The 26,758-nt window shown below is 45.3% G+C and overlaps 2 protein-coding genes across 2 annotated transcripts in view; one reads left to right on the top strand and one right to left on the bottom strand.

Moving 5' to 3' along the window:
* Nucleotides 1-26,758, top strand: part of AARD (alanine and arginine rich domain containing protein) — a 603,924-nt gene that overhangs the window by 260,066 nt on the left and 317,100 nt on the right. The gene's annotated exons all lie outside the window — the stretch shown is intronic.
* On the bottom strand, nt 4,123-10,673 carry LOC309348252 (uncharacterized protein). The gene is made up of 2 exons (XM_081873301.1): nt 9,342-10,673; nt 4,123-5,962 (listed from the first exon to the last, which is right to left on the bottom strand). The coding sequence occupies exons 1-2, from the start codon at nt 10,006-10,008 to the stop codon at nt 5,388-5,390; spliced, it is 1,242 nt and encodes a 413-aa protein (XP_081729427.1). The 5' UTR covers nt 10,009-10,673; the 3' UTR covers nt 4,123-5,387.

Raw genomic sequence — 26,758 nt, 5'->3', positions numbered from 1 at the left:
ATGCGCAAAGCGCGATTTACTGCTTCTGTGCATGCGCGAGCGCTGAAACCCGGAAGTAACCCATTCTGGTACTTCCAGGTTTCGGTACGTTTGTAACCCAAAAACGCACAACCTGAAGCATCTGTAACCCGAGGTATGTCTGTATGTCTAAAAAGTGTGTCACCAAAACCATTTCCCGTTCCCAGGGAGATGTGGTTGTGGGCTGGGAGCAAGCCCTCCCCACGTGCGCAGGGTGGGATCACCCCTGTGCCATTGAATGGTCCTCAGCCACATCACCCTTAGGCTGTCCAATTCAGATGGTCTGGGGGCATGGCGTGGGCTATTTAAACTGCCCACGGCCAAAGACTCACCCCTGTTTTCTCCCTGCTCGGCCAGTTCTCCCTCCCACCCTCCCTTAGGTTAGGCTCTTTTATTTCTTGACCTTGCTATGGACCTTGGTTGGTCGCCTTGGCTGTCCAAGGGGCCTGGTAGGAATTTTTCCACTTGGCAAATTGGCACCGGCCTTTTGGTTTCTTCGCCTACCTTGTAGCAATTGTCACAACTTTGTAAGGTTTGGCGGTTGTGTCTTTATTCAACTTCCTGGGAGGGTTTGGGACCTTGCCACGCAACATGAAAAGTTTGGAAAGCTCTGTCCTAGAGGCTAAGGTCTCTTTGCCCCCCATAAAATATTCAAGGGGGCCCCTCCTGCAAAGTTGATGGGCATTGCCATTCAAATGGCGGGTGTGTGCTGCGTCTTGTGATCAGTTATGTGGGGCCCTCTCAATATTGTATTCAATTTGGCACCCCTGCTACGCATCATCGTTACAAAAAGCAGGAAGTGAGATGTGTGACACTTCAGAGAAAGCTGACAAAGTTGTCCAGAGTATATAGCAAACATATCTGCCTTGATGCAAAAGAAAGAAAAGGGAAATGATGTTAAGCATGTCTCTGCTGTGGGGAATCGCTTCTGTCCTTAAGAGGAGGAGATAGCATCTCCTAATTTGAAAGACCTGCTGAGTAATGAAAGTCTTACCCTATTACTCAGTGTAATGTGTATACACCTGAAGATAAGACCTTAATGTCAGATCAGCTGATTCCTTAAAAAAACACTCCCTTAATTATTGTGGTGGTTTTCTGCTGCAACATGCGCTATCTCCCTCCCCCCCCCACCCCAGCAATGCAATGAATAGAAGATTGATTAAACAGTGGACTCTCAATACTCAGCTCAATACTGGGGATGGGACCAAGATGATTTCCTCTGAACATCAGTGGGGAGCATTTATATCCCACGAGGCTCAGAAGGCTGTAAAAATAATGACAGAGGAGTCTGAAATCTGTTTATTTTACCGTGCATATGTTATCCCATTGCCAGTGATGATGATTCACATCATCTTTGTCATTAAGGTGTCAAGTCTTCCTTAGCCAGTCCAAGTATTATGAAAGGAAGAAGGGAGTGAAAAGGCCCTACCATGCTCTATTACTTCCTGGCACAACACAGGTGGCCGTTACCACCTCCTTCCTTAAGTCGAATCATGATCTCTCTGCTCAGCTGAGAATATCAGGTTGTGGATGCAGCAATCGTGTGCAGAGAGCATCACCTACATCGTTTAACGCATGGTGGAGAGGCAACGCTTAATCTGCAAAACAGCTCTTGAACTTCCTTCCTGGGAGATTTTCCCTTTCTCCCTCTTCTCCTTCCTCTTCACTCATAGCTTCCCCCACGGTTTCTTTTTAATTCATTAGACTATACCGTCTGGATGTTTGAACGTTTTATAAATCACGTTGATAAATGCCTTATTACAAAGAGTATGTTTTAGATTTATTTCAGCTGTTATTTGGTCAGATGGGGTTAATGGTTTGAGAGTGGAAGTCAACCTGCGTTATTACTTTTAATTCGGCTGTTATGTGACAGTATTTTATATTGCAGCTGCCTGTTATTTGGCTTTTTGGCAGTAGGGGGATTTTTTGGGGGGGGAAATGATATCAATAAATCAGTTGAAAGGTGCATTCAGTCCCCACATGGCGAAAGGAGCCCTTGCAAGGCATGTGCTGGTTGATCTTCTAGAGGCACCCATTGGAAGGAACATTCCACAGCTACATACATGTTCCACCACTAGCCTTAGAGGGAGCGGTTAAGAGTGTTGGACTAGAACAGTGTTTCCCAAACTTGTGTCTCCAGCTGTTTTTGGACTACAACTCCCATCATCCCTAACCACTGGTCAGTTGTAGTCCAAAAACAGGTGGAGACCTAAGTTTGGGAAACATTGGACTGGGACCTAGGCTGGAGATAGGATCCTGGAATGGCAAAATTAAGTGGATTGTCCTTCTCAGATTAAGAAAACGGATCTGCACCTTTTTGACTCTTGGGGGAAGCCAGTGTGGTGTAGTGCTTAGAATGTAAGACTGGGATCTAGAAGATCTGGGTTCAAAAGCCCACTCTGTCATGAAACTCACAGGGGGTGGCCTTGGGCCAGTCATCATCTGTCAGCTGTACCTACCTCAAACGGTTGGTGTGATGATAAATTAAGAAGAAGAAGAGCTTGGATTTGATATCCCGCTTTATCACTACCCGAAGGAGTCTCAAAGCAGCTAACATTCTCCTTTCCCTTCCTCCCCCACAACAAACACTCTGTGAGGTGAGTGAGGCTGAGAGGCTTCAGAGAAGTGTGACTAGCCCAAGGTCACCCAGCAGCTGCATGTGGAGGAGCGGAGACGCGAACCCGGTTCACCAGATTACGAGTCTACCGCTCTTAACCACTACACCACACTGGCTCTCGATGGGGGATGGACTGATGGAGACTATGTAAGCTGCCTTGAGTTCCTCGAAGGAAAGGTGGATTATAAATAGAGTAAATAAATCAATGTGCCAAAGAGTAGGCACTGCACTTCAGATCAGAGCTGCTGTGTTTTCCCACCACTAGAAACGGAGAGAAATATCAATCAGGTTAATTAAAGAATGTTGTTTTGTACACATTCCAGCCAAAACACACACACACACACAAATACGCCCTCCTTCTTATGCAGATAAGCAGCCTACAGTTCAGAGAGACCCGCATACCATTAATATTGATATTTACATGGATCCCCTTCAAAGCATTCTGGTTTTCATTTGCCAGATCTGATTGAACTTGAAGGCTTCAGTTGGTTGCGCAGATCAGATAAAGCAGATTACAAACATCCTCGAATGGTGATCAAAATATAGTGCGCCGAAAAAAATTGCACCGGCAACCTGCAACATATAGAGAAGTCTTTTTCTTCCCTCTGGCACTTACTCGCTTTTCCTGTTCTCCAAATAAAGCGAGAAATTCTGGCCAGGGCAGCCACGTGAATTTCAGTCTGGAAGATCAAAAGAGACTGACAACGAATATTAAAATAGGTTGAAAGCCGGCTTGATTAAAGTGCCTTTCTAAACAACAAACAAAACACACCAAAACACTTTGCAGAGCCAAAATTAAAGCTCTCAAGATCACAGCGCTCACGTAATGAAGACCAACCTGCTCACCCTAGATGGAAACAAAAAATGTTGTGCTTATTTTTTTAAGGAGAGGGAGTTTAATTAAAAGAGAGCTGCATCACACTTCCCAAATTGCGTTGTGTGCTATATCTAAGGATAGGCAGCTGCCTTAAACCAACTCTGAGCATTGGCGCATTGAGGTCAGTAATATATGCACTGCATACCCTCCAACATTTCTCCAATGAAAATAGGGATGCCCTATTCAACAACAACAACAACCCACCCATCTGACTGGGTTGCCCTAGTCACTCTGGGTGGCTTCCAACATATATAAACACGTAATAAAACATTAAATATTTTTTTTAAGAAACCACTTCCCTATACCCTCCAACATTTCTCTGATTAAAAGTGGGATATTCCAGGATCCAATCAGAAACTGGGACAGCTTCTGTAAATCCGGGACTGTCTGAGGGAAAAAGGACACTTGAAGAGTCTGGCACTGGTGGTGAACTGTTGGCCCATGAGCTGGGTTTGGCATCCCCAATGATTTTGGCCCTCAAGTCCTTTAGCAGTCGCACTGTCTTCACTATTCAGATCAATCATCACTATGCTGACTGGCAGCTCTCCAGGAATTCATGCAGGAATCTTTGCATACCAGCTTGATGCAGTCTTCAGTTATTATTATTTATTGCGTGTTGAGTTCCGCAGTGCCACCCCCCAAAAAATTCACACAGCACACGTTAATTTTTTGTTTAAGGTTTTTGGCATAATTTTGGCCACAACTTTATTTAAATACAGAAAATGTGAGTGGTTGCTTAGGCATTGGTTATGACTATCTGTCCTTGCCCCCCAAGGACAGAGCTGGCACTTCCGGACACCACCGGAAGCCAGCGTGGGAAACAAGTATTGGGGAGAAATGAGGCTGGGTAAAATACAGTCCAACACCTCTCACCCTCATGTTCCGGTGGGGTCTTGCCCGGCCCAGGTCCGGCTCCACGGACAAGGACGAAAGGATGGCAAGCCCCTGGATTCCTTTAACGGAATTCCCATTCGCATCATTTGGAGGGATAGGCACCTTACCCCTCCAATCACCAATTTAACCAATGCCTAACCGCCAACCTTACAAGTTGTGACGATTTGCTACGCAGTAGGCAAAAACCAAGTGGCAAGCCAATCAGCCAAATGGCAAAATTCCTACCAGGCCCCCGCTCAAAGGCGAACGACCCCATGACAGGCATAGCAAGGTCAAATGAACCCAAGAACCACCCTATAAAAAGGGAGGGGGGGCGGGTGATCCGATGCAAAACGGCCAAGAGGATGTCCCCAGGTCTAGCTCCTCAATATATAGACTCTAAACCCCTCCTCTAACTTTGCAACATCCAAATTTCCCCAGCGACCCAGTTAACCCTTTCCTACTTGGGTTCCCAAATTTGCCTAGTCATGATGGTGGCCTGCTCCCCAACCGCAACACGTGCTCTCTGCTAGTGAGAACACGCTTTGCGTGTTGAGTTCCGCAGTGCCACCCCCCAAAAAATTCACACAGCACACGTTAATTTTTTGTTTAAGGTTTTTGGCATAATTTTGGCCACAACTTTATTTAAATACAGAAAATGTGAGTGGTTGCTTAGGCATTGGTTATGACTATCTGTCCTTGCCCCCCAAGGACAGAGCTGGCACTTCCGGACACCACCGGAAGCCAGCGTGGGAAACAAGTATTGGGGAGAAATGAGGCTGGGTAAAATACAGTCCAACACCTCTCACCCTCATGTTCCGGTGGGGTCTTGCCCGGCCCAGGTCCGGCTCCACGGACAAGGACGAAAGGATGGCAAGCCCCTGGATTCCTTTAACGGAATTCCCATTCGCATCATTTGGAGGGATAGGCACCTTACCCCTCCAATCACCAATTTAACCAATGCCTAACCGCCATGGAGCCCACGGCTCGCCGCCAAACCACTCACAACCCCAGCCAAGACCTCAGCTTGGCCACCACCGCACCTAGCCAAGCTTCATTACCCGAAGCAGAAAGGTGCACGCCATCATCTCGGAACAGAGATGGCCTCTGAGAAGAAATTTCAGGATGAAATATCACATCTCCACCCAACTCCCAGACCTTCCTCGTCACTGCGGAGTTGACACGGCTCCTAGCTCTCTCAATGGCGGCTGGGCAGCGACTGCCCCTCCAAGCGCGCCGTTGTAGCAGCCTTGACCAAAAGATTTTTCCATCAGGCATCATAGCCTGCAGCGTCTCCAAGTCCGATAAAATGGTTGCACGTAGGGAAAAACAGTTCATAGAAACCAGGTCGTTCTCACCCAGTTGTACCACAATGGCTGACGGGGGTACATCCCATATCAACCGCCTCCGAATCCGAGGCAGGAGCTCCGACCAACGCATTCCCCTTCTGGATATCCAAGACAACTGAACATGTCGAGGAAGGCCGAGACCAGGACCCATGCCCAGCTGCCGAGCCGCAACGCCAGCCCAATGGACGATGCTGTGCCCCACCATCCATACGCGGACAGCAGCTAAACCTAATATAAACAAACAAAACAATGTAAGGTCCTTATTAACGAATATAACTTTTAAACACTTCAGACTTCCAGCGACCCAAATCCTGTATTCTGGCTGCTGACAAGCCCCAATGCGCCGCCGTAGTGGCAGCCCCAATCCTGAATGAGTGTGGGGCAAAATCAGATGCCCTGCCGCCACCCGCCACAATTACTTTGCGCATTACTTTCGCAAACTGCTGCCTCGACAGGGGGGAACCGTCCCCATGCCTAAGAAGTGGACCATCCCCAGGGGTGCGGACAGACAGGTACCTCCTGACATCCTTCACAGGGCAGGGGCCCGCTTCTCCCGTGGCCGGGAGACGAATGAGGGCCCCCCTGCCCTTTTGGTCCGTTTTTGAATGTCTAATTGTGATACGGAGTTCAATAGGAGACAACTGCACATCCTGCATCAAAAGGCCACGAGTACGGCCATCCTTATGGTCTTCGACCACTATTTCACCCACCCTCAGGGCCCCAAAAAAGGCAATCGAAAAGGCGGCTGAAAACAGGCGGGCCTCATACACAGACCAACAAACCACCCGCAGCTTTCTGCGCATTTCGCACAACATATCAAAAGATATGGGTTGTCGATTTGCAGGCCGTGAAGGACAAAGACGACTCCATCCCTCCAAGGCTTTGCGAACAATGAACTTCGCACAAGGATCCTTATCAAAGAATACCTTGCAGAAAAATGCTATAGCCGCAGCATGTATCCTAATTGTCTTGGCTGCCCTGCCCAATTGAAATAGATGTGCCAGGTAACTTAACACCTGGGAAGATGTGGGTGAAGCCCTTTTGAATTCGCAGGCAGCTTGCTGCATAAACCTTACAAAATCCCCCCACACTTTAGTGTAAGAACGTAGGGTAGAAGGGGAGACCGATGCCGCTACTCCCTGTAAAACTAATTGCTGCCAAGGCTCCAAAGATGCTCCGGGAAACATTCCGGACGTATCCGAGCCTCTGGAACCAGAAGTCTGAACCGCTCCATCTGAAATCGGGACAGAGCATCAGCAATTTCATTAGACACCCCGGGGATAAAACGTGCTGAAAAAACTATATTATAGCGTAAGCAGTGTAACACAAAAACCCGTAATAAGGCCGACACCCGGGGGGAGCGTGACGACAGCTTGGCCAACACTGTCACCACGGCCTGATTATCAGTCCAGAAGCAGACACGACGGTTCCTGAACTCCTCGACCCACAAATGCACTGCCACTGCAATGGGAAAAAACTCGAGAAAGGTTAGGTCCCGCGTAATCTCTACCCCCTGCCATTCCTGCGGCCAACGTTCTGCACACCAACGTCCATTCCAATAGAGCCCAAATCCAAGGGAACCAGCAGCATCAGACTGCACTTGAAAGTCATTACGCAAGTTCAACGTGTCTTGCCATAATGACACCCCATTGAATTCCTTCAGGAATTCCAACCAAATGGATAGATCAGCCCTCACCTGGTTAGAAAGACGTACCCGATGGTGCGGTGCTTTTAACCCCGAGGTGAGACGAGCCAGGCGAGAGCAAAAGGGGCGCCCCGGCGCCACCACTCTACATGCAAAATTCAAATGTCCCAACAGCGATTGAAGCTGCCGAAGGGACACCTTCCTCAATGGGAGGAGTTCCCCTATCACCCTTCTCAAGTTTTCTAGCTTATCACTAGGTAAGCTAGAAGTTTGAGCCACAGTATCCAAAAGGATACCCAAATAAGTCAGCCTAGTCGAAGGACCCTCGGTCTTGTCTGCGGCTAAGGGAACCCCCAGTTCCTGAGTGAGATCAGCAAACGCTTGCAATAGCACCGAGCAGTCACCAGTATCAGAGGCCGAGGCCAATAAAAAATCATCCAAATAATGAGTGACCCCGCCCAGACCAGTCTTTGCTTTCAATGCCCATTCCAAAAAGGAACTGAAGGATTCAAAAGCAGCACAGGCAATCGAGCATCCCATCGGCATAGCCTTATCAAAGTAATATTTGCCCTCAAACTGAAAACCCAGTAACCAAAAATCTTCTGGGTGTATTGGCAAAAGGCGAAAGGCAGATTCAATATCGCATTTCGCCAATAACGCCGAATAGCCGAAACTCCGAATCATCTTGATCGCATGATCAAGAGATGCGTACTTGACCGAGCAGAGTTCAGGAGGGATAACATCATTGACCGACGTACCCATGGGATGTGATAAATTATGAATCAAACGAAATTCCCCCGGCGCCTTCTTTGGCACAATACCCAACGGGGATATGTGCAAAGTTTTAAAAGGAGGGGTATCAAAAGGACCAGCCATCCTTCGCATGGCTACCTCTTTTGCAATTTTCTTTCGAGCAACCTGAGGTAGCTCGCGAACTGACTTTTGGTTAGCGGGATTCCTAGCCACAGGGGATTTGGCTACCGGAATCCGAAAACCCTGCGAAAAACCATTACTCAAATATTCTGCAGCATCCCCGTTGGGGTACGACTGCAACCAAGTGCACAAAACCCGCAAGCGGACTGGTGTATACGCTAAGGATGTCAGCGAACTACTTTCCAGTTCCTGAGGAGGCGGATGTGGGGGTGGGCTTTGGGGGTTGCTGAGATCCCCCTTTTCCCCCACGAAAGGGCCGCCGACCTGCAAAACATGAGGAAGTGGGATGCGAACCATTGCACCTTTCGCAGGCGTGGGCAAATTTGCATCCCTGGCGATTACATGAGCCCTTATTGAAATCCCAGCAAAACAGGCGCCGGCCCGCTTTCGGCGCCACAGACTTAGGCTTCTGCTGTTCAGGCGCCTTCTTATCGATAAGTGGAGCCACGTGGGTGGTCCAAACGTCAAGATCTTTACGATCCCAGCGAGCAGAAGGAATTTTTGCCGCACGGCGCCGGAAGGCCTCATCGTATTTTATCGCGGCTTTTTCACCGGCTCTGGTGAATGCAGAGCGAACAATAGACAAATAAACCATTAAATGAAGAGATCTCCGGGGATAAGCCGCCATTACTACGCCAGCAAAGACCTGAAAGCAATCGAGCCAGAGCTCGAAGGTCCTGTCTGCATTGGATACCCCGTGGCGCTTTTTGGAAGAGCTACTCTTCTCTTGGTCCTCCGAAGGCGGGGCCAACTTAAACATGTCTACATATCGACCATCCAAAATCCTAGAGCGCACCTTCGATGACAGGTGCAAACCAGGAATAACGTCTCTCGCGGAGTTGGTGGATACTTTAACGTCTGGTACCAAAACGCCATCCAAACATTCCTGAACAATACCATACCTAGCCCGATGTGTGTTGGACCTGCGCTCCCAAGCCCACTTAGGGAGCCCCGATGCGGATTCGCCAAAGCCCCAGTAAAGTTCCAGCGAGTCACCTGACTCCTCGTCAGAACTAGAAGATGACGTACCGGTATAAGAAGTAGAGGAGTCATCCCTCCTTCGCTTTGCATGCTTCCGGGAAGATCTCCTGCGGCGACGCTTCCCGCCCGAAGACTTCCTGGCCGGAACCGGTAAGCTGTCTTCAATGGAAGATTCCGATTCTTGATCCGGCCAAGAGGAACCTGGGGCCGATGGAGAAGAAACCACCCGTGAGGGACCAGGAACAGATGCTGCCTCAACGGTAGGCAGCACTAACCTACCCTGGCGGGAAGAAGGGACAGAATGGGCACCCCTCCCCGAAGCTCTCCGAGAAGAATGGGACCTCCGTGCACGGCCACGAGCAGCAGGTATATTTCGGGTTTTGGTTGGCTGGGGGCCACTTCCCCCCACCACAGGCAACAATCCCCCACTTTCATCCTCATCAGATGACGACAAGACCGGAGATGATGTTCCCACAGGATGAGGCGGTGCTGCAGATGTGGACGGCTGACTGGAACACTGCTGTAGAAAGCCATCCAGATTAGCCGCGAAGCGAGATAAGGCCGCAGGATCACCGGCCATGCTGGACACCAAGGACTGCACTCGTCCCTCAGGTTGCCTTGTCACAGGTGAGCGTAACGCCTGCGATGGGCCTCTAATAGGCCGTTTTGCAGTGGAAGATGAACCGGGGCGAGCTGAGTCCCTCTTTGGAGCCATACCTGCTAGGCAGTCAGACAATAAAGCAGAGAATTCCAAACTGTTAACGAGTAACAGGGCTGAACCAGTAGTACTTGAAACCAATAACTCAAGAACACTTCAAGGAACAAAGTAATTAATTCTAATTAAAATCCCTAATTAGAACTTTTACACGCCTTTCGAACCAACCTGCAAGGAGGGAGTAGGCAACCCAATTCAGAGCTCAACCAAAACAAAGTTATTCAATAAATCAAAAAAAAAAACAAAAAAAAAAACCCTCTAATAAAATTCAAAATTCTACAGAAAAACAATATGCAATGGCGCAACAATCAAATCAACCAGCAAGTGGCTCTATAACAACCTGTCCACTTAAGGAGAGGAGGCTGCAATACCGGCTAGGCCACCAGGGGAGCCCAAGAGTAGGCCGGCTGCAATACCGGCCAGGACAGCAGGGGAGCTCTGGAGTAGGCCGGCTGCAATACCGGCTAGGCCACTAGGGGAGCTCAAGGGTAAGCCGGCTGCAATAACTGCCAACGGCCACTAGGGGGCGCAGGCCAACTAAAGCAACGAATCGCTCCCTAGCCCCGCTGCAATGGCGGACCCCCGTGAAGCAGCGGAAAAAACGCCTCCGAAGAGGCGAAGGCCGCTCCGAGGCCCCAGGAGGCTCCCAGGGCCTCGCGCCACCCACCAGCGGAGCCTGCTACCCCAGTAGGTAACCAGGGGCCTAAGGAATCGGGCGTTAGCCGCGCCGAGGCGATATCAGCTGATCAATTATTTATTTATTTTCTTTCAGCCCACGGAGCGTCGGAGACGCGACGGAGGCCGCAAACGCACCGCAAGCCGGCTGAGCAGGGGAGGACAAGGTAAGTCCGATTACGGAGAGACCGGGGAGAGGGAAGGGCACTTTGCCAGGAGCGCTCCGCGGCTCGGAGCCAAGGGGCGATCCTGCGGGCGGGATAGAGTCTCCCTTAGCAAGGGAGAGGGAGGAAGGGATGGGGGGGAAGGATAGAAGGCCTGCTGCGCTCCGCGGCCGCGGAGCTGCGGGGTGACCCAACGGGCGGGTGCGGGGACTCCCAAAAACGCCGCACACAACGGGGGGGGGAAGGGGGAAGCCCTGCCGCACCGCGGCCTTAGAAGCGGCCTGGGACAGCAACTTAAAAGGTGAGATCCCCCGGAGCTAGGGAGGGGGCACCCCCCCTGCCTAAAGGAAAACCCCACTTCCGCAAAACGTCAGCAATGAAAGCCTAGGAAATTAATAAATGGGAAGAGATCAAAAGAAAATCTGGGTGGAAATTAAGGGGGGGGCAATATGGGAAGCAATTAGCAATGAAATACAACCGTCTCCGACACCAAACAGCTCCTTGATCCGATGCAAAACGGCCAAGAGGATGTCCCCAGGTCTAGCTCCTCAATATATAGACTCTAAACCCCTCCTCTAACTTTGCAACATCCAAATTTCCCCAGCGACCCAGTTAACCCTTTCCTACTTGGGTTCCCAAATTTGCCTAGTCATGATGGTGGCCTGCTCCCCAACCGCAACACGTGCTCTCTGCTAGTGAGAACACGCTTTATCATTGTTATTATTACTAAAGACTGCATCAAGCTTGTATCTCGCGTGGCACAGTTGCAGGAATGTCTGGGAAAGTTGTCATAGATTCAGAACCTGGAGTTGAAACCTAGAAGGTCCCCTCACTCTGCTCACATTTCCAAATTATTTCTATATGGGGTGGGGCACAGATGCACAGAGGAGGAGGAGGAGTGTGAACCAGACTGAACACATGGAGATCTGGCAGCCTTCTCAGTTATCACAGCTGCTGGAGAAAAACAGTCTTATGTGTACAACCCAGTTCACACAATTCCATCTCCAAGGGGCCCTCGTCTGAATAAAAATGGCATAGTCACTTTTTCTAGCAACCGAGTGCTTGAAGATGCATACACAAAGTTAAGCCCCCACAGAGAAAAACCTGCAAACCAAACCAAACTCTTTGTCAGCTATTGCTATCATGGAAGGGTTCCTCAAGCATGTGAAGCTGATAGGAAGACAGGGTATGGGTGAGTTTTGGAAATGTGAAGACATCCTTTGGAACACTGGCTGAATTTGCACACAATGCTAAGCCATTATTATTATTATTATTATTATTATTATTATTATTATTATGCATTGTGAGAATGAGTCTTAGCAAGCCTTAGGCTTTCAAAGTACTCTATCATCTATTCCTCCAGGTTTGAAAGCTTTCACTTCCACAATGTGTACATAACTTAAAATTGCATATAAAACTGCATTTACAAGAAGAAATTAATATTAAAATGCTGGGAATTTTCATGAGGATTTTTTTTAAAAATTGCTGCAGAAACGTGGAGAACTGAATTTAAGATTGGGAAAATGAGAAAATGAGAGAACTGAAATTGACACAATCTTCGAACCTTCCTTGTGACTGACCTGTTGTTTACTTGGAATAGTAGTAGATAATTATTAAGAATTGGATGGCGTTGCACTCGTTGGAAGGAGCAGGCTTGTAGCTTGGAGGTACTCCTGAATGCGATATTGTCATTTATGGCCCAGGTGGCCTTCATGGCTATTTCTGTGACTGTCATTTGTTTTACCTGCTTTTAAAACTGAATTTTAAATAGTTGTAACCCAACCTGGGACTGCTGGTGAAGGTTGGGTAATAAACATCATCAGCATCACTGGCATTCATCAGTATTGGAAAAGAATGATGTTTCTACATTTCTGTTTGGAAGATGGAAATAATGGGATTCTTCAAGAAACCATGCCCCCTTTTTCTTTTTCCCAGTTTAACTGTGTTTGCTAAGAATCCCTAGTCCATCAACAACAATTTTTCCAGGCACTATGTGCATTTTACTAATTAACTTGTTTTTGTAACTGTTGAAAGCTGCCGTGTTTTAATCATTATGAAAACGCCCAGAGCAATGGGTGTATGTTTTATCTAATACTAATGGAACAATACATTTGCAAGAAATTAAATGTGAATTCCATACCTGTTTGTCCTGTTCAGGGAAATCCCTTTAAAGTTAACAGAGTTCAAGTGCAGAGGTGGTTATCAAATCAAACCAGTTCATTAGGTGAATAACACTTTTCAAAAAGCCTTCAGATTAGACTGTCCCCTTTTCCTGGTTTCAATACTTTGCATATAATAGTAATAATGCATAGCATTTATTTACCAAGGTTTTATAAACTCAGCTGTTATTTTTTTGTTACGGTTTCCAGCCTGTTTTAAGTTATAAGATTTGTACTTGTTTGAACAATTTTTGGGAGAAAGCAGCCTACAAATGAAATAAATGAAAAAACGCCCCTTTAGAGTTTCCAAAGAAATCCACTTATATGATCTCAGTAATCTTCACAACAAAGCCCCTGAAATATACTCGAGTCGAGTGTGGATTTCATGCTCTTTATTCTGCTCATAGTAGTGAGGAATGAAAGTTTCCCCAAAATATCTGTTTTATATACATTATTCATACAATGGGCCGCACGTGATTGGCTAATTCCGGGATTCTCCTGTAGGCCAATCAGGTTGCGGATTCACTTCCACCTGGAGCTGGATTGGGTGGCTCCTGCAGACCAATCGTACTGCCGCATTGTTCTTGGACCAAGCAGACTGCTGCATTCTGAATCCTATTGTTCTAGGACCAATCAGACTGCTGCATTTTGGATCCTATTGTTCTAGGACCAATCAGACTGCTGCATTTTGGATCCTATTCAACTCAGTACATAACAGCCCCACATGACAAGTGGAGGGTTTACTGTAGTGAAGCCCTTTAGGTAGCTTAGTCAGTAGAGCAGGAGACTCTTCAACTCAGTGCTGTGGGTTCATGTCACATGCTGGGCAAAAGATTCCTGCATTGCAGAGGATTGGACTAGATCATGGGTAGGCAAACTAAGGCCCGGGGCGGATCTGGCCCAATTGCCTTCTAAATCCAGCCCTTGGACAGTCCAGGAATCAGCATACTTTTACATGAGTAGAATGTGCCCTTTTAAAAAAAATGCATCTCTGGATTATTTGTGGGGCTTGCCTGGTGTTTTTGCATGAGTAGAATGTGTGCTTTTATTTAAAATGCATCTCTGGGTTATTTGTGGGGCATAGGAATTTGTTCATTCCCCCCCAAAAAAAATATAGTCCGGCCCCCCAGAAGGTCTGAGGGACGGTGGACCGGCCCCCTGCTGAAAAAGTTTGCTGACCCCTGGACTGGATGAACCTTGTGGTCATTTCCAACTCTACAATTCCATGTGTCTATGCGTCTCACCTGGAAATATGGTTGGCAGGAATCTGTGAAGAGAACCTTGCGCCAATTCTCATGGGCCATACTTCCCAAAATGCATTTCAAGCCATTTCTGAAATGCAGCTAATGGAAAACTTCAAAGATAGCCTTACACCTCTGAGTGCTTTTTTTTTTTTAAAGTAATATTTATTAAAATTTCCACAAGAAAAAGTTACAAAAAAGATAAAAAGAAAACACAAAAAATACTAAGAAAAACAAAAACAATTAAAAACAAATCCCTCTTTCTATATCTTAGAGTTCATTTGCTTATTTTCCTGACTTCCTCACACCTCCCTTTTTTGTATTCCAATTCAAATATTTAATTCAGCAAATCCATACCCTCTCTATTTTCTCTTAATTCTTTGTCTTCACATATTATAATTTCAAATTTTCATCTAATATCAATCCCTTTTCACATATTCCTTATATTCTGTTATTCAATTTACCGTTGATTTCTTTAACCTTGTGTTACCTTAAAAACCATAAAATTTCAAAATTTTAACCATATTTGTGCATACCTCCTTCAAACCTTTCTACTAAAGCCAATTAATTCCTTTCTAGCATATTTTGATATTTCATTAGTATCACACTAATTCCAAAAAGTAAATATATAAAAAGAAGTTCTCCACCTCTGAGTGCTTTTGAATGCTCTAGAAAGCCTTTAAACTTTCCCCCCTAAAAATGTAAAAAGAAAATCAAGAAAAATGGAAAACCATTGGCCACCTAACAAGGTTTAGTAAAGTAAGTGGCTATTATTCCCTCCTGAAAATTTCCCATGCAATGATTTTTGGGAGGGTTTATTTTATTGAGGTCCACCCAGTACCTTCCCTGATACTTTTCAGGAAAGATATACCTCCCCCCCCCCCACCCAGGCTTGTGATGGACAGGGCTGATTTTTTTTCCTGCTCCTAGTGTACTTCCACAAGTCCATGTGGCTTTGGGGTGTGTTTTTGCTTGTATGTATATATGAATTGTATAATGTTTATTTTAAAATATGAATTGTTAATGGTATAATGGATTTCTCTTTCTAGTTTGTAAGCAACACGTGACTAATAGGCCAAATTTGTGGTGGTTGTTTTGTTCTCACCCACCCAACAAATGGTCAAAAATATATTTTTTGGTACAATTCTAGTCTGTGGTTGGCCACTCCTGTCCTAAGGAAAGGATTTCAAACACAGATGCCTCCAAATATGGTTTGGTAGAGACGGGCCAACCTTTTGCCACTATTGTAGGTGAGATAACTGCTTTGCCAACTTGCTTATGCCTGGTTGAAATGTCCCTTAGAAAAATGCCATTCCCTGCCCCTGTTCTTGGCAGGGAAAAAACGCGGAAAGGGTTTAGTGGTTGATGACCCTTATTAATTTAATTAATGAAAAGCATCACCTCTAGCACCTGGGCAAGGGAAACAACTCTGCCTCGTGTCCCACAGTAAATCTAATTATTAAGTTACAAGAAATTTGGCGAGGGTTTGATAGATCATTTCTTAGCATTGTTACCGAGGAGGGTGAAGAAAGAAGCAAATAAGTCCATGAAAACCAATCTGTCACAGGCCAGAATGAATTGCTGTACAAAGTACTTTTCAAAACAGCTTCTCAGCTCGTTAAGTACCAAGACATAAAAAGGCTGACTTTTGGTGGTACATTTCAACCTAGAATGTGTCAATGTGTCCAAATCAAGGACACGTTGGCTATATACATAGAAGGAAAGAGACTGTTAAGATTGCAGTTTTGTGTCTGCTTACCAGGTTGTACATTTCTACTTGGCGAGGATTCCTTTTGAGGAGACATGTTCAGGATCGCACTGAAAATGTTATGTCTGTATATTGGGCAAGATCAAGTCATGGTCTGATCAAACACTTTGAAATGATGGGGAAACAGAGAAAGCAAGAACTGTCATTTGTCTGCTTCCATTTGTCTGAACAGAGAATGTGCCATAGAACACACCAGAGGCTTTTCTTAGTAATGGTAGGCGAGATGCCTTTTGGTGAGGTTTGTCTGCTGCTGATCTTTTCATTGAAGGTTTCCTGGTAAACATTCAAACCATTAGTTTCTTGGTCAAATCTTAAGGCAGCAGTCCATGGGCATAATTTGGCTTGTTTTGACCCAGCCATGACCTGTTGTTCTACACCTGATGTCATATAGAGTGGTACCTCGGGTTAAGTACTTAATTCGTTCCGGAGGTCCGTTCTTAACCTGAAACTGTTCTTAACCTGAAGTACCACTTTAGCTAATGGGGCCTCCTGCTGCTGCTGCGCCCCTGGAGCCCGATTTCTGTTCTCATCCTGAAGCAAAGTTCTTAACCTGAAGCATTATTTCTGGGTTAGCGGAGTCTGTAACCCGAAGCGTATGTAACCTGAAGTGTATGTAACCTGAGGTACCACTGTATATGATATCAAATGCAGGGAAGGTGAAGATGCTGCTTGGCTGAAAAGGGTGTTTGCAGACACTGATGATCAGCTGATCGGAGGTGCCTGCAAAGCCCTTTTTTTGGTAATAATATTTTACTCTTTTTTCCATATAGAAAGTTTCATTTGTTACTCAACAATTATATTCCAATTGAACAGAACTAGTGGCTTCCTGCTTACCCAACATTGATGTTTATAACTCAAACTACATAAGGTTCTGTCTTACCTAATTTCACTCTCTCTAACATGTTTCTCAATATATTCTGCTTACACTTCAAACCCCACTGTGGTCTTCACATATGGCAAATAACTTTCTATATAGACCTGGAATGGTTTCCAGTCTTCTTTAAAAGATTGCAAATTTGCATCTTTTAACAGTGTCATCAATTTTGCCACCTCTGCATATTCCAATATTTTCATCAACCAGACCTCCTTTGAGGGTGTTCTCTCTTCCTTCCATTTCTGACAATAGAAAATCCTTGCCGCTGTAAATACATAAATACCCTTGAGGCTTTCTTTGGGATTCCGCTGCCTAGTATCCTCAGCAGGAAGGATTCTGGCCCCTTGAGAAAAATCACTATTTTATTTTTTTCTTAATTTCATTACATAAAGGTAAAGGTAAAGGTACCCCTGCCCATACGGGCCAGTCTTGACAGACTCTAGGGTTGTGCGCTCATCTCACTCTATAGGCCGGGAGCCAGCGCTGTCCGCAGACACTTCCGGGTCACGTGGCCAGCGTGACAAGCTGCATCTGGCGAGCCAGCGCAGCACACGGAACACCGTTTACCTTCCCGCTGGTAAGCGGTCCCTATTTATCTACTTGCACCCGGAGGTGCTTTCGAACTGCTAGGTTGGCAGGCGCTGGGACCGAACGACGGGAGCGCACCCCGCCACGGGGATTCGAACCGCTGACCATGCGATCGGCAAGTCCTAGGCACTGAGGTTTTACCCACAGCGCCACCCGCGTCATATCATATCCCAAAAGGCCTTTGCTTTCCTGCAAGTCCAGGTGGTGATTGCAAAGCCCTGTGATCTGTGTTTTGCAAGGGCCAATGATCAGCTGACCATCGGGCTTGCAAAGTGTTGTGAGTAAAGGAAGAGCTGCAGCTATATGACAGAGCATGTGCTCTTCAGGGAGGTTGTGTCAAGTTTAGTCCAGGTAGGTCTGAGAAAGATTTCAGGCTGAAATCCTGCCTGAAATTGTGTCCAGTTAGTTTCGATGACACTGAGCTAGATGACCTGATGGCCTGACTCAATAGGAAACAGCTTCCCATTTTCCCAGACATTGTGGAAACCACTAGAATATGCTATTTGATATTTGGCATAAAGAGTGCTTAATATTTGGCAGAGCTGGGTAGTTGACATGTAATGATAATTAGTATTTGACAGTTGACAGCTTACGAGATTTCATATCTGAAGTCTGCCAACATCAAAACTCTCCAAGGGATGCCAACAAGCTGAATGCATTTGATGTTTTCTTGAGTTAAAATTTCACTTCCAAAATGCAGATTTGGGATTTGAACTTGAAATTCCTCATTCGGAACTGAAATGTGAAACCAGAAAATTTCGTGAATGAGGAACGTTTGTGAAAATTGTTGCCGAGGCCTTTAAAGATAAATGAAAAATAACCAGATTTAGCCTACAGTTGTGCTGTTATAAATCACCCAAGGAAAACAACCTGGCTCAGAGCCACAATATTAGGGATAAAGATGTTAGATCAAAAAGGTATTAGGAAAATGCAATGCACAGAATTCAAGACAAATGCTGCGCCTGAAGATTGTATTACAGTCATGAGGGATTTAACTCCCTGCCCACCCACCAAATATCCTATGTGTGTTCCAAAATGAATATTGTATTTAAACACATGCATACAGGCAAACAGGTTCCATACAAAGGTCTAATTTAAGTTACATTCGCTCTTCTGTATGAAAAAGTTAGGATAAAATGTGCAAGTTTAATGTCACCAGAGGGCAATGACCTTCTTGCTAATATGACTATAAGAGTGTCCTGCTGCTGAATTATGCATTACAATATTTATGTGCCAATTTAAATATTATTTAATATTTAACTTTGCTGTGAGACAGCCATACTATTAAGGTCCCTTGATGGTTACTGCTGCTGCAGCTTGCTGGGCACAGCTAGGCTTTTCTGAAGTCCCATTAAATGCAACTTGCCTTTAGTCTGAGGCCACAAAGAGTGCCTCTGCTGCTTTGAAAGAGAAATGCAGAAAAGGGAATTACAGTTTGCTGGGAATTGCAAGTGGGCAGAGAACTGTTGCACTCAGGCCCTGCTGTGAAAACAGGACTAAATTGGACTTTGGCTTCATCCAGAGGGGCTCTTTGTATATTGTATATGATAACTGGTAACCAATGAGATGCCTAGCTTAGTAGAATCAATAGGACCCCTGTCTTTCTGCCATTTTTTTTTTGGGGGGGGGGACACACACACACATCAACCCAGGTGACCAAGGCAGTCCCAGTCACAGAAATAGGCCTAAAGACAGACTGAAATTAGTCCAGATCAATGTTACCCAAACTTGAATCTTTCCAGCTGTTTTGGACTACAGTCCCCATGATCCCTGGCCACTAGTCCTGCTAGCTAGGAATGATGGGAATTGCGGTCAAAACACAGCTGGAGACCCAGGTTTGGGAAACATTGGTCTAGATCAAGATCAGGCGGCATGTGGCTCTCTAGGTTCCCCATCTCTGGTCTAGATCATCTATTCAACACAGGAATGTCTGGAATTGGGTGTGATCCTCACCATCACCACCATGTCCCCCAAGGGAAGATTTACATCTGGTCATGATGGTTAAACAAATGAGCAGTAGGGATGGAAGGATCTGTCCATTTCTGTTCTCTAATTTTCTCATATTTCCAATCTTAAATTCAGTTCCCCACATCTTTGCAGCAGTCTGCAAATTATATTGTTAAAAAAATCTCAAAGAAATTATGCAGCATTTTAGTGTGCATCTGTCCTAATAATTTCGTTTCTGTCTGCAGCTTAACTAATGTATACATCTCTGCAAGCAACTTCCCCTAACATGACGCATATTTTTATGCCATTTTGACAAATGTATTCCTTTTTCTACACATCCCCCCCCCCAAAAAATACATGCATTTTTGTAAACATTGGTTGGTTGCAAAGTTTCAATTAGTGTGAATTTCAAAGAATGGCTCTGTTTCGGTTCTCATGTGCAAACAGTGAGACATTCTGCTTTAAACTGAATTGAATCCCTCCCAAAATCCAGTAGGTTCTTCTTCACGTCCTTCAGTGTTGCTGAGATGACATATTCCATTACAGTGGCCTTAGCCGCTTCTTTAACAATACCAGCCACTCACTTTCAGCTGGGTCTTAATAGCCAAAAGAGGCAACAACTGAGTGTGCAAGTTGCAGGCTGGCTCTCTCCATGCAACATGCCAGCATCCTCAACCTGCAAAAAGTGAAACTGGTCCAAGCAAGTGCAATCAAACAATAGCAGAAGAACATCCTGCTTCTCTACTGTGCTTAACCTGGAGCTCCAAGTCAGATTTTATCTGCAAATTCCTGAGCAAACAAGTCACATCAAGTTACAGAGGATTCTTAATAATATTTCACAAGTGGAGGGACCTCTGGCCACATGTCACAGTGCTCCTTTTTAAGACTCTAGCCCAGGGGTGGCAAAACTTTTTCAGCATGAGGGCCGCATTTGCTCCTGGGCATCATTCCAGGGGCCACATGCCAGTGGTGGGTAGCGGAAAGGTAGACAGAGCCCTTATAGGTATAGGCAGTGCTCTTTTTTTCTAGAAAAAGAGGTGCAGGAACTCTCACCTTTTTTAGGGAGTGCCAAAGTTGTTGGGGGCAAGCAACCATCCACAGCAAAATAACTGATGCCTTATGATGGACTTTAGTTACAGATAGGTAGCCGTGTTGGTCTGTCATAGTCAAAACAAAACAAATTCCTTCCAGTAGCACCTTAAAGACCAACTAAGTCAGTTCTTGGTATGAGCTTTCGTGTGCATGCACACTTATTGTATCTGAAGAAGTGTGCATGCACACGAAAGCTCATACCAAGAACTGACTTAGTTGGTCTTTAAGGTGCTACTGGAAGGAATTTGTTTTGTTATGATGGACTTTGCGGAGCTAGCCAACCTGACTGGAAGAGTCCGTGGCCAGAAGGAGGAGGATTACCAGGAGGAATGGAATAATTTTAAAGACTATTTAGTTAAATATTTTAAGTTAGCTTAATTGGAATAGCTTGCAAATATCAGATAGGCTTGGGATTTAAATATGCAATGTGATGAATCAATATGTTTAATGCCAAATTTGAAAGAAAGAAAGAAGAAAGAAAGAAAGAAAGAAAGAAAGAAAGAAAGAAAGAAAGAAAGAAAGATGTTAAGTGATTAAGTTAATTTTATAAGAATATTGGTTTTGGAAAACTGTTAACATGATATACATGGAAATTCAACCGGGGGATACGAGGAAGTCGCTTAACAATGTTATTAAGATTGGTTCAAATAAAGTGGAGATTTTTGTTTGTTTGTTTATTTGTTTGTCTAAAAAACTTTTTGGAAAATTAATTTAAAAAATGAAAAATAAATAAATAACCGATGCCTTACATTGTACTGCCTCCTACACACAACCATGAGTGTCGTGCTACCCACCGCCCAGCTCAAAGAAGGAACGCAACACTAAAGATGTGCTGGAGCACAGAAGGCCCTCTATTCCCCGCACAGAGGCACATTTTCCAGAGTTCCTTGTGAAGAGGGACTAACTGTTAAACCACTTTGAGAACTGTAGCTCTGGGAGGGGAATAGGGCTCTCAGAATCCCTTGCATATGACCGCAGCACTTAGACACAGTCAGTGTCGGAACACGCCTGGGGAGCACACGCAGCCCAGAATGAGACAGACCTCTCTGGGCGTCTTCATGATGAAGTGCAGCCCAGGACATCCATAAATCTTCAGTCCCGGCACGCACCAGCGACACATATCAGAAAACTACGTGCACGCTCACTCAGCAGAGTATAGCAGAAATGAAGTGGAACTTTGGTGTGTGCATTCTAAGTATTTATTAAGCAATATATACAGGAGAAAGCAATCATGGCGACGCTCTCCTTTCTTCTCCAAGAGAGAGAGAGTAAAAACAAAAAAGTACAAAAGTACAGTACAGCGGAAGAGAGATAAGCCTGACTTCCGTTCTCACACTTTCCAAGCCTAGAAAGTAAACACTGACATGTCATGTAACAATCACACATCCAGCAACGAAGGAGTGAAATGCTAACAGTCAGTTCATGTATCCACAGCAACGATGGAGAAATGACCGCTGGGAGGAGAGCAGAGAGGAGAAACATCTGTAACAGCAAAGCTGGATGCCTTCATTTGCCCTAGAGGCCACAAAACATGTCTCTCCCATATCGGTCTCCACAGCCACATCAGATGCTGTAAGTCTCCAACAGTTTGACTTCACCCCCGATGGCACACTCTTCCATTGTCTCTTGAGATAGATGGATGTCAGCAACAACGTAACAGCTCCCAGCACACTTAACAAACAATGGCTGAATCGCCACACTGAAAGTTTGATTCCTTGCAAGTGCAGAAAGAACATTATGTGGCACCAGTGCTTGGTTTATGCCCCATTAGGTGGGATGGACTGGGCAGGAATCCAAACAACTTGAGCAGTAGGTCTGTCCAGTAAGGCTCCAGTCATCGTGTGCTTCCATTTGCTGCATTTGGAGCCTTGTCTGCTGGAGATTTCTGCTTGATTTGATTCCCTACCTGGTGGACTACCGCAGGGAGTTGGAAAAGCATCCATCTGATTGTTTCCTTCAGTCCTCAGATTTTCTCTCAAAGCCTTATTTCATTGCTATAACCACCAGTCACTCTGTTTATGTTGTAATTGCAATCACCTTAACCTTGAGTATCCCCTTTTCCCCGAAGTGACCCTTTTATTTTCAGAATTAATTAGCTCACCAAGACTGCACAAACATAACATGCAAAGCAATTGTTCGTATTTTGTCAGAACTGGAAAAAAACAATTATATTTGGTAGCTTTTAATTAAATATTAAAGGGAAAGCCTCTCCTTTATCTTTAAAAAAATTTTAATTAGCTATTATGCAAGTGCCAGAAGGTACATTATATCATTTTTGGAAAGGAACTGCAGATTGTGGTTGTGGGTGCTTGAATGAGTTTGTAGAACTGAAGTTATGGACAGCATTTAATGACGATGGTGTCATTCTTGCTTGTGGTTTCAGTCTTGGTGAGTTATCTGGATATGTTTTCTGAAGACATCTTTTCTTCTCCACCTCCTCCTCGTTAGTAATATTATTATCAATGTAAGACCCCTGTTTTTCCCACAGTGGCCATTCGGATGCTCACTGGTAGCAAAAGGTTCCAGGTACAATCCTCAGCATCTCCTCTTAGTGCTGGAAAAGGCTCCTGTCTGAAACCCTACAGAACCATTGTCAGTCAACACTGAACTTGATGGTCTGACTAGGTATAACGCAGCTTTCTGCATTCTGATGCTCCCTCTTGAGCTCTGAAAGATTCCTACACGAAATCCTAGAGACTCACTGCCCATCAGAGTAGACAATATTGTGCTAGATGGACCACATACACCTCAACGGGACATCCCATTTTGGGGAGCCATGCTCTTCGGGGGTGCTGCAATCTCTTTATTCTTTGCAAGTACAGAAAGAATGTTATGTGGCTTTTGGGGGCGCCACAATTTTGAGAGGGGTCACATGACTTACAGGTGTGTGCGTCCCGGAAGACGTGCATCCCAGTTTTCCATGGTGATGTGTTGGAAGCAATGGGATCAATGTTCCAACTTGTTATGAGGCAGCATCATATGTTTCTGTGCTTAGGAATACTCCACAAGAACGCAATTGCTTCCTATTCTACACTGTAATAATTGCACACAGCATTACAGCATCGTTTCTCTTCCACTACGGTTCAACGTCTGCCAAACAACGACATTATTCATCTCATTGTCCACTGTGGCAAAATCACGTAACTTATGGAAGTTGTGTCATCATTACATTATTTCGTGATGGTGATTTTATTTATCTGTATCTCACCATTTCCCCCCAAACAAAAGCAAAACTAAAACAAATACAGAGAAAACACATAGCTAAAGTAATGCTGTGCTACTGAGTTCTGTTACACAAACTGCGAGTACTCTGCAGATCCCTAAGTGTGCTGATGCTTCTTGGTATCAGTTGCTGTGATGTTCGGGCTGAAGAAAGCTTTTGAAGCTCCCGAACAATCAACCAGGAGGGAGAGAACATGCCAGTCAGGCATGTGTCTCTACCAGGGTCCTACACAAGAGTAGGACGATCCTAACAAGCAGTTCATGCTCTGGTTATCTCCTACTTGGACTATTGCAATCCTCTTTATGTGGGGCTACCTTTGAAGGGTAACTTGGAAACTAGAACTAATCCAAAATGTGGCAACTAGACTGGTGACTGGGAGTGGCCGCTGGGACCATATAACACCAGTCCTAAAGGATCTTCACTGGCTCCCAGTATGTTTCCAAGCACAATTGTTGGTGCTGACCTTTAAAGCCTTAAATGGCCTCAGCCCAGTATACCTGAAAGACTGTCTCCACTCCCACCATTCAGCCTGGAGACTGAGATCAACCTCTGAGGGTCTTTTGGTGGTTCCCACACTGCGAGAAGTGAAGTTACAGGGAACCAGGCAGAGGGCCTTTTCGGCAGTGGTGCCCTCCCTGTGGAACGCCCTCTCATCAGATGTCAAGGAGATAAAGAACTATACAACTTTTAGAAGACATCTGAAGGCAGCCCTGTATCGGGAAGTTTTTAGACATTTTATTATTATTATTATATTGCTGGAAGCCACCCAGAGTGGCTGGGGAAACCCAACTAGATGCTGGGGTAATAATAATAATAATAATAATAATAATAATAATAATAGATTTGGTTTTTCATAGAATCATAGAATCATAGAGTTGGAAGAGACCACAAGGGCCATCAAGTCCAACCCCCTGCCAAGCAGGAAACACCATCAGAGCACTCCTGACATATGGTTGTCAAGCCTCTGCTTAAAGACCTCCAAAGAAGGAGACTCCACCACACTCCTTGGCAGCAAATTCCACTGTCGAACAGCTCTTACTGTCAGGAAGTTCTTCCTAATGTTTAGGTGGAATTTTCTTTCTTGTAGTTTGGAACCATTGCTCCGTGTCTGCTTCTCTGGAGCAGCAGAAAACAACCTTTCTCCCTCCTCTATGTGACATCCTTTTATATATTTGAACATGGCTATCATATCACCCCTTAACCTCCTCTTCTCCAGGCTAAACATGCCCAGCTCCCTTAGCCGTTCCTCATAAGGCATCGTTTCCAGGCCTTGGACCATTTTGGTTGCCCTCCTCTGGACACGTTCCAGTTTGTCAGTGTCCTTCTTGAACTGTGGTGCCCAGAACTGGACACAGTACTCCAGGTGAGGTCTGACCAGAGCAGAATACAGGGGCACTATTACTTCCCTTGATTTAGATGCTATACTCCTATTGATGCAGCCCAGAATTGCATTGGCTTTTTTAGCTGCCACGTCACACTGTTGGCTCATGTCAAGTTTGTGGTCAACCAAGACTCCTAGATCCTTTTCACATGTACTGCTCTCAAGCCAGGTGTCACCCATCTTGTATTTGTGCCTCTCATTTTTTTTGCCCAAGTGCAATACTTTACATTTCTCCCTGTTAAAATTCATCTTGTTTGTTTTGGCCCAGTTCTCTAATCTGTCAAGGTCGTTTTGAAGTGTGATCCTGTCCTCTGGGGTGTTAGCCACCCCTCCCAGTTTGGTGTCATCTGCAAATTTGATCAGGATGCCCTTGAGTCCATCATCCAAGTCGTTGATAAAGATGTTGAATAAGACTGGGCCCAAGACAGAACCCTGTGGCACCCCACTAGTCACTCTTCTCCAGGATGAAGTTAGACAACAGATCAACAGAGCCAGACTGATACCCAGAGAGAACTTGCTGCAAGACAGACCCAAAAAAGAAAATAACAGAACACCTCTAGTCATCACATACAGCTCCCAAGTTAAAACAGTACAACGCATCATCAGAGATCTACAACCTCTCCTGGACAATGACAGTTCTCTTTCTCAAGCTCTGGGAGGAAGACCTTTCATTGCCTACAGACAGCCACCCAGTCTTAAACAACTCCTAACCCACAATAATACTACAACCAGACCTAACACGGACACTGGCACCAGAGCCTGCAATAAACCCAGATGCCAACTTTGCTGCCACATACACCCGGACAACACCATTACTGGCCCCAACAACATCACACATACCATCTCGGGACTATTTAATTGCTCATCGTCTAACATTGTGTATGCCATAAAATGCCAACAGTGTCCTTCAGCTCTCTATATTGGACAAACAGGCCAGACCTTACGCCAAAGAATAAACGGACATAAATCGGACATCAGGAATCACAAGACAGAGAAACCAGTAGGAGAACATTTCAATCTCCCAGGACATTCTATACAAGATCTCAAAGTAGCTGTTTTACTACAAAGGAATTTCAGAAATAGACTGGAAAGAGAAGCTGCTGAATTACAACTTATCACCAAACTCAAAACCATGGAGAAACCTGGTCTGAACAAAGACCTTGGATTCTTATCTCATTATACATGACAAAGCCATTTTTCACCTTTTCACCCCTTGCTTTTTCCTGTAAGACCTATTGCAGTCGTTAAGAGTCGTCAACAGGCTCATCACAGCTATCTGCCAATCACCCATTCCCACCACCCTTCTGAGTAATACCCCTCCCCACCTTCTCACTATATAGAAGGGTCTGGAAACTTCTGTTTCAGTGTATCTGAAGAAGTGTGCATGCACACGAAAGCTCATACCAAGAACTGACTTAGTTGGTCTTTAAGGTGCTACTGGAAGGAATTTGTTTTGTTTTGACTATGGCAGACCAACACGGCTACCTATCTGTAACTGATAATATGTAATACACAGCCTCCCTGCCTTCCTGGACATTGTGGAGAAAACAACCAGTTAAAACACATTCGGTAAAGAGTAAGGTCTAAGCGTTGCTCCTTGCAGGTTATGCCAGTTTTCTCCATTTGCCTTCTTTGAAA

This window comes from Podarcis erhardii, assembly GCF_964252035.2.
Source record: "Podarcis erhardii genome assembly, chromosome: 8".
Classification (NCBI taxonomy): domain Eukaryota; kingdom Metazoa; phylum Chordata; class Lepidosauria; order Squamata; family Lacertidae; genus Podarcis; species Podarcis erhardii.
The sequence above is the reverse complement of the archived record's forward strand: the minus strand, read 5'-3'. Positions and strand labels throughout refer to the sequence as shown.

Coding starts and splice junctions, on each gene's coding strand:
- LOC309348252 (XM_081873301.1), bottom strand. CDS start 10,008: ATGGCTCCAAAGAGGGACTCAGCTCGCCCCGGTTCATCTTCCACTGCA. Junction 5,963..9,341: donor CTCCTCTACTTCTTATACCG/GTACGTCATCTT, acceptor TGTTTATATTAG/GTTTAGCTGCTGTCCGCGTA.